Source organism: Volvox carteri (genome assembly GCF_000143455.1).
Source record: "Volvox carteri f. nagariensis unplaced genomic scaffold VOLCAscaffold_10, whole genome shotgun sequence".
In the NCBI taxonomy this organism is placed as follows: domain Eukaryota; kingdom Viridiplantae; phylum Chlorophyta; class Chlorophyceae; order Chlamydomonadales; family Volvocaceae; genus Volvox; species Volvox carteri.
In genome coordinates this window covers 985,492-993,913 of record NW_003307553.1, presented here as the reverse complement: position 1 = coordinate 993,913, position 8,422 = coordinate 985,492, and the positions used below count along the sequence as shown (strand labels likewise).

Below are 8,422 nucleotides of genomic sequence, written 5' to 3'. Positions count from 1 at the left end.
CAAACACCCGCGTCCTGAGCTGGGTAGCTCTCAACGTTAGCTCTCAATGGTTGAAATGGAAAGCATCCTTGTGTGGGAAATGACGACGCTTGGAAAATCCTCCCGTTCAACGGGTTATGCCGTAATACAGCATGTGTACCCCAGCTCCACCGACATATCGGCAGGAAAAACATGTCAATGACCACTGGGAAACGAAACAAGCAATGCTGCGATAATTGCGTTACTGTAGTACTGTAGAAGTGTTTGCCGTACGTAACCTGTCCAAAGGTTCATGGCATGTTCCGAATCAGCAGTACAGCTACGAATAGAGTTACTAGAGGCTTTTCATGGCATTGACAAAACACCACTTCGGAAGATCTTCGCTATCAATCCTAAGCAGGCCTACACAACAGAACAAATGACGGACACAAGGTTGGAAGGAAATCTTTTTTCGCAAAAATATCACATGTTATCTGGTCTGGGTTGACACTACTGCGATTCGCGGTTTAAGGTCCTGGGTTCGATTCCTGGGGAGACCCCCGAATTAGTCGGGAGCGCGAGATTATGGCTAGCTGCTGAGATGTGGAGTTGAGGTCGCAGTTGATGGACCAGATTCGCACGCTAAATTGGTGGCGATTGCCGAACCCTCCGTCTCTTCGGTTGTTCGGGTGAATGGATGAGGAGGGGTCCTAGACGGCTGGACCCGCCGCCTTGGACTTACAGTTCGTATGGCGAAGTATAGTGTGGTAGTGGTGGACGGTGCTATAAGATGATAAATCGTAGAACTGACAATGTGATAAAGCGGCCCAGAAGCCTCCCACTCTGTAACATTACATTACATGTTATCTGGGCCTAGTTACTTTGTGAAACACCAATCAACGCTTTGACGTAAGCACCGCTTTGACGTGTTTGTATTTCGACTGTGAACACCTCTTTGCCCCAAATACTACAACATACTCCTTTAGGCATCCAGGCATGCGGGACCGGCCGTCAGCCGTTGCATACCGCGCCCTGGACTGCATCTAAGGGTCTCAGAAAAGCTCTTTCCGCGCCGAAAGGAATCCAAACCGACAAACCTCAATACGGTCTTGCTTGGAAAGGTTCTTCAAGTCCCTCTTGAAGCGAGCTTTACCTCAGCGTTGTTCCTGTACGACTGCCTACACTGCCCACCTACCACTGCCTGACAACTTACGAAAAACACACAATACACACATGTGCAAAACACACACAGACGCGGTCCGTGTCTCTTGATGAGGCGGAACTTATATCGTCACACAAACACATAATCAGGAAAACAAGCAAGCAAATATACGCGCGCGCACACAAACACAAGATTTGTTTTGTCTCCCCATGTGGGTCGCAGACGTTCTCGTCGCCAGATGACTGAAGACACCAAGAACGGACTCGCACATCATCGCGGTTCCCCTTTGGTTCCCCAAAGGGGAAGAAGAAGGGGTTCCCCTTTGGAAAGCCGAGGAGTGTAAGGAGTGTGCGAAGAGCCTAGGGTCCGTCCTTAATCCAAATCATTTTCACAAACTACGTTGTTCTCCTCCTCCTTTCCCCCCCAAAAATGATTATCCTCCTCCTCCCCTTCCTCCTCCTCACCATCCTCACCATCCTCATCATCGTTCAGACAATCCCAACTCATTCCCCACCCCACCCCTCCAAAACACTTCACATGACTCGGCCCATGGACATGCGCTCCAGGTACTCGGAGTTCACTCCGGAGTCGCGGGCCATGGCCACACGGCCCGTGCGCGCAATCTCCAAAATCCCTAGGAAAGGATCAGCCCGGGGGTGCGAGGAGGAGTGAGCCAGGAAAGACAGACAGGGATAATAATAGGTGGGCGCAGGGAAAGGGAAACAGGGGGATTGTGTGTGGGGGTGGTGGCGGCGGTTGACAGTTGAAGGTGCACATACATACATACATACATACATACATACATATACATACATACATTCGTCTGTACGTACCGTACGGCTGCAGCAGCTCCGTGAACGCCTTCATCTTATCCTCCTTGCCTAGCACCTCAATGGTGAGGCAGTTGGCGGACACGTCCACGATGGAGCCGCGGAAGATGGCGGCCAGGTCGCGGAGCTCACCGCGCTGAGCGGCGGAGCAGCGGACCTGTAGCGACAGACGAGTAGAGTGGACAGACAGACAGACAGACACGGATTTTGGTGAGGGGAGGCCAACCAGGGGGGCCGCGGGGGGGAGGAAATAGAAAGTGAGGACGATGCGGTACGATGAGACGGTACGGTACGCGAATTGGGTGTCAAAGAAAAGCGGGAGGAGAAGAAACCTACCCCAACCATACCGCTCCCCCAAAAGCACATCTTAAAACACACACACACATACATTAAAAAGCACACTCACAAATTACTAAACACACACACACACACACACACGCACAGACCTTGACCAGCAGCAGCTCCCGGTTGACGTACGGCACATCCGTGAGGTCGGTGATGGTCTCCACGAACACGAGCTTGGAGAGCTGCTTGAGCAGCGGGGAGATGCCGGAGGAGCCGTCCGGTGAGGTGGCGCGACCCGGCACCACCATCACGATGCGGGACATGCCCTCGCGCTCCGAAGGCCCGACCACCAGGGACTGGACGTTGTAACCGCGGCGGGCGAATACCTGGGTCACCTGCGATGTGGTGGACGGGGGCCAGGGGGGGAGGTGGTTGGTGGTTGGTTGGTTGGTTGGTGGGTGGGTGGGTGGGTACGTGTGGAACAATGTGATGGGTGGTGCGGGGTAATAGTGGCAGATATGAGACAGCTCATGGAAGAGAGTGTGTATGTGTGTATGTATGTATGTATGTATGTAGTTTTATTGTGAGTATGTGAAGATCGCTACAGGAATGTTCTAGAACGCTCAAGTACAGGTAGGTAGAGGGTCCTGTTTATTTATGGCGGGGCCCCCACCTCACCTTCCCCCCACACGCAGACAAGACACATACACACAACGCAAACACACAAACAAACACGCACACCTCCCGCCCTTTCAACTACCCCTACTCTTACCTGGTTCAGCACGCCCGGCACGTCCTGCACCTCGATGTTGAGGGTGTAGGACTTAAAGTCCGAGGGCACCTCGCCCTTAGCCGCGTAGGTGGCAGCGAGCACGTTGTCCGCATCCCAAACACCTGACAACAGTCGTGTGTGTTTTGTGGGTGTGCGTACAGTCGAGCAAGTGGGCGGGAGGGGAGTTCAAGAGGGTTTGAGAGACACAAGGCTCAAGGGGGGATGGAGAAGGAAATTGGGGAAGTGGGGAGGGTGGGTGGGTGGGTGGGTGGGTGGGGGGGGGAGGGGGGGAGAAGAACAGGGCAACGGAAAGCACATTAAAGCATGATCCGTGATTCGGGGAGTACGTTGCTGTCGAGGCTGGGTTTCTTGCCAGTCCCTACCTCTCCCTACTTCTCCCTCTCCCTCGCTTACCGCTGACGTCCTCCTCCACGGCGTACACATCCGCGGTGCGCTCGGACTCCGAGTCGGTCCCCGAACCTCCCCCGACCTCCACCTCCTTAACGACGGCGGAGGACTTGGAGGCGCTGCGGTAGTGGGGCAAGAGGGAGGAGGAGGGGGAAGAGGGGGGGGAGGGAGGGGGAGGGAGGGGGAGGAGGAGGGAAAGATGAACCACGAACGAGTGAGAGTGACGGGGGGGGAGGGAGGGGAAGAGGAGGAGGGAAGGGAAGGGAAGGAGGGGAAAGCGGCGGTGAAGGATAAGTGGGTGACCCCACCCATCCAACCCCCATCCCCACCACCCATCCTTACCCTACACACAACCCGATCATCATCCACTCACCCACTGGATGCCGCCGACCCGTGGGTCCCGCCGGTGCCGCTGCCTCCGCCTCCTCCGGCAGGTTGGTCCCCCGCTCCAGGAGGTCCTCTCCTCGCCGCAGACAGATGCGGCCGGTGCGGGCCAGCTCCACAACCCCGAACTTGGACATCACCTTGAGCAGAGCAGTGAGCTGGGGGGGGGATTTGCGTTTGGGCCCCCGGGCACCCGGCGGGACGGGACGGGGGAAGGATCGTTCGACGTTGCTGTACATACACATAGCTATACATACACATAGCTATACATACACATAGCTGTACATACACATAGCTGTACATACACATAGCTATACATACACATAGCTGTACATACACATAGCTATACATACACATAGCTATACATACACATAGCTATACATACACATAGCTGTACATACACATAGCTATACATACATGCAGGTTGTGTAAACGATACGAACATGCACACCTACCCTGTGCCCTCTACCCTCTGTTGCCATCTGTTCTCGGCTGGCCTCCCTTCCAGCACCCTCCCAGCACCCTCCCTCCTTCGGCTCCTGGCTTCAAAACCGCCTACTGGTCAGTTCTGCTTCTCTTTCCTTGGCAGCAGCTTCACTCGCTCGTGGTTCGTGGTTCGTTTTTCCCCTCCCCTCCCTCCCCCACTGCCCCACTCCTGCCTCCCTCCCGGCACCCTCCCTCCCCTCCCCCTTCCCCTTCCTCCCTCCCTACCCCGCTGCCCCACCGCCCGCAACCGGGTGCGGACCCACCTTGCCCGGGTCTCCCGTCACGCTCAGACTGAGGGTGTTGTCGCTCACATCCACCACTCGCGCCCGGAAGATCTGGGCCAGCTGCAGCACCTCCGCGCGCGCGGGACCAGGCTGAACACCCAGCTTCAGAAGCAGCAGCTCGCGCTCTGAGGAAAAAAGGTTAATATACAAAATACAATCATCACAAAATGGATCAACCAAACAATACAACAGCGATTTGGGGCCATCGCAGATTCACGGATTGGCCATTGGGAGTAACGGAGGTTAGGGGAAAGATTGCGCGTGCGAGAGGAGCTGCGATACGATAAGTAGCTACTAGTTACCGAACCGGCAAGGAAACGTCCGTATCACCCAAATGAAGAAGATGATGATGATGATGAAGATGATGATGATGGCGGCCGTATGTCGGATTTTCAGGGCGAGGCCATCAGCTCGCCCTGCAGCAGTTACGACGCCTCCCTCCCTCCCAGCGACAACTACATACATACATGGCTACGCGCTACGGAGGAGCTCCATTGGAGTGTACGAATGTACGAATGGCGAATGGAGTCCGTCCGCCGCTGGGCTGGAAAAATGTCCGATGATGAAAAATTGACAATAAGACGCTGGCGATCAGTTGCGACATCTAACTACCGCGCACCTAGCTGCCACAGAACGGTTAGTACTCTTTTTCAACCGCCGCGCCTGGGTCATCGCGCCTGCTGTGTGTGTATAATGTGGGTGATGGTGTTGAGACAAGAGGCAGCCGCCACACGGCCCCCTTCCCGCGCTGGTTCAACCGGCAAGGGGGGGCCCCCCGCCCCGTGCGGCTCCCTCTGCTTCTGACAGAAAGGAAAGAGTAAATTAAAAAAGAGCCGCAAAGCGCCAAATGGCATGTGACCAGGGCCAAAGTGCCGACCACAGTTGTTACTGCAGATACTGCTGGTGCTGGTGCTGCTGTTGTTGCTGCTGCTGCTGCCAACACTACCTATAACGAAAAGCCGCTGTTGCTCCGTGACCGCGTCCTGATCCGTCCCCAGTCTTGTTGCCACCCAGCTGCCCCAGCGGCTGTCCGTGGCTGCTGTTCCACAGTGGCCACACACAGTGGCTCATCACGTCATGGTGGCTCCTCGTTACTCCTGGTGCTGGTGTTGTTGTTGTTGTTGTTGTTGTTGTTGCCCCCCGTGCTGTTTCAGCACCGCAGCTGGAAAGCATACATCTTGTCAATCCACCACACCATCACGGCGCTCCCGCTCCCAGTCCCAGTCCCAGGAACCAAATCATCGAAACGGAATCACTCACCCAGCGCCCTCCACCGGCGTACCTCTGCACGCCGATACACACAGCTTCACACAGCCGCCAATACTGCCCTACCGCGACCTCGTCACGCCCTGCACCGCCCCGTCACGCCCCCTCCCCCTCCCCCCTCCCCCTCCCCCCCCCCGACCCCAGCCCCCCCCCTCCCCCCCGACCCCAGCCCCCACCTATCCTGTTGGTCGCGGTGATGTCCTCCACGTAGCGCACCTTGACCAGCTTGGAGAGCTGCTTGATGAGGTTGGCCTTGGGGGGGGTTCAAGAAGCACCCATTTGGGGGTGTTAGGCGGGTCCAGGATGGAAACAGCGTCGGGGGGGAGGTGTACGGGGGGTTAGGAAAGGGAACCGCTGACGATGGGAAGGGAAGTAGGGGGTAGATGGGGCGAGGTGAGGTAAGAAGTACGGAGAACCCGACGACTCGAGGGGAAAAGGTTCCTCGGGAGGAAAAGAGGTGCAGGAGGAGGAGGAGGAGTGAAGACGGGTTAAGACAAAAGGTAAGGACAGAAGGAATAGAGCTGTACATCGTGCATGTACGGCTCCTCATGAATGCCGTACCACGGTGGCAGCCTTGCCGGCGACGACGACGGTGAAGAGGGCCTTATCGACGGTAAGGCCCACAGCCAGGGACTCGATATTGGCACCTGTGGTGGTGATTGGGTGGTGGTGATTGGGTGATAGGCGTCAGGCGTCTGATCAGGGGGGGCAGGCAGGCAGCAAACTGATGTAGCGGCGAGGGGGCTTACCTCGCCGAGCAAAGACGCCCGCGACACGGTTGATAAGACCTGGCTCATCCGCGACAAAGATGGAGATGATGTGCTTCTCCACGCCCTCCTCCAGGGGCTTGGGCTCAACCACGTACACGTCACCCGTCCTCTGCGTAGAGACAGCTCGGGCTAACTTGCCATCCATGCGCAACCTTCCCGTCGCCACATGACACGGGGGGGGACATACTTACCAGGTTAGGTGTGGTGGCCTCGGCAACTCGTACCTGAGAAAAGCAATAGCTGATTGTGAATAATTGGGTCACCCTGTCGTGTCATGACCAAGGGGCCATCAGCATCGCTTACCCGCACGTCAGCCCGCGAGCGCTGAACGGCCTGCGATCCCGTCTTCCATTGAAGACGTACGCGACCATTTGGAGCACTCCGCACGAAGGGGCAACGAAGGGAAGAGCCCCGCGCTGCGTTTTCAACGTGCGTCCGTTAACCAGAATGTTATGAGAAAAGACAAAAAGAAGGCGGATCCCTACCGCTTTCAAGCCTCTGTTTCAACATCGACATGTTCGGCGTTTTCAGAGCCTACGTCAAAGGTATGAAGGAACTTCTCTGCGCCGACACAGCTTCCCAGCTAGAAGGCCGGGACCCAGTCCTGTAAATCAAAGAAAATAGCTAATCTAAGACCCGAATTGCACTACGCATTTCACTAATTCTGGGGTCAACTTCTACTTAGCCGTCACCGTTTCGTACGGCTCGAAAGGAAGACGGGAGCAACCCACCGTTATAGGTAAAATTAACCTCGTATATTGTTTCGACATTATAGTACTGCAGTCACAGTTTTGAATTTAGGTAAAAGGGGCCTCTGATGGCGAAAGGCAGTGCTATGAAAGTTTTGACACAAATGGCTCTCCACATATTACCTGATTTCGGCTACAGACGCTGGTTTAGGCTGTGGACACTTATCTCGTCTGGAGAGATCTAAAACTGGGGGCGACCCCCGGGCCATGTACCCATAGGGGTCAATAGCATTTCATGCGAACGAAACCTCATGACAAATCGCCGTAATGATTGTTGTATTTCTGCCAAGCCAATATCGAGGCTTTGCACACTGGCAGCAAGCGCATCGCATACAAATTACACACGGCGCCTTATCATCGGTTCATGCACGAATGACACTTGTTGCAATGGAACCATGGAAAAGGAATTCCGATGCATATAGCGTACCGTACCAAATACTGTTAAGAGCCCATAGTTTGGTCCTGTTTGCTTGCGTGCAGCTGTCGGCTACTCCCCCAGAGAGGGACCTCTGACCCGAGGGGAAGGGAAAGCCAGCAGCATTTCCGAACGCTCAAACGTACCCCCCTCCCTCGTCAAACGCCGTTTTGGTCCTCACGAAAGCGCAACGGCGCCTGCGGAGTGGAGGTCAAACCATGACGGACAGAAACATGTTGGCGATTATAAGCGACTCTTACAGGATTTGAAAGAGCTTAGGGAATTTTTTGCGCTACGGGCTTTTTGCGCTGTAGTTTGACATGCATGGGCTGAGGGGGAGGTTCCTCTACGCTGCGCTCTCTGGGTGGGGCCCACCCAGTGCCACCCAGCGCCTCAGTCCACGTCAAACTGCAGAGTCTGGGTGGGCCCCAGTGCCCCCCAGGGAGCGAGCCAAGAGGGAGGGGCGGGAAAGGGGCGGGAAAGGGGCGGGGAGCAAGGAACAGCGGCAGAACTGGGGCAACTTGGAATCCCGGCACTCAAGATCAGCGCTAACGATACCGGCGGCAACGACCCAGGGCAACCGAAATAGGTACAACGAACAACGGTCGCTAAAGGCTGGCTGCAGAGGTCGGCGAATAAGGCGGGCACTGCGG

The 8,422-nt window shown here is 55.8% G+C and overlaps 1 protein-coding gene across 1 annotated transcript; it reads right to left on the bottom strand.

Moving 5' to 3' along the window:
* Window positions 1-795: 795 nt before the first annotated feature.
* Window positions 796-7,252, bottom strand: VOLCADRAFT_73781 (uncharacterized protein). The gene is made up of 13 exons (XM_002948412.1): window positions 7,091-7,252; window positions 6,909-7,021; window positions 6,797-6,829; window positions 6,585-6,714; window positions 6,397-6,482; window positions 6,012-6,087; window positions 4,549-4,694; window positions 3,789-3,957; window positions 3,422-3,487; window positions 3,008-3,129; window positions 2,397-2,630; window positions 1,954-2,107; window positions 796-1,754 (listed from the first exon to the last, which is right to left on the bottom strand). Exons 1-13 carry the CDS (start codon window positions 7,119-7,121, stop codon window positions 1,654-1,656), a joined length of 1,461 nt encoding a protein of 486 aa, XP_002948458.1. The 5' UTR covers window positions 7,122-7,252; the 3' UTR covers window positions 796-1,653.
* Window positions 7,253-8,422: the final 1,170 nt, after the last annotated feature.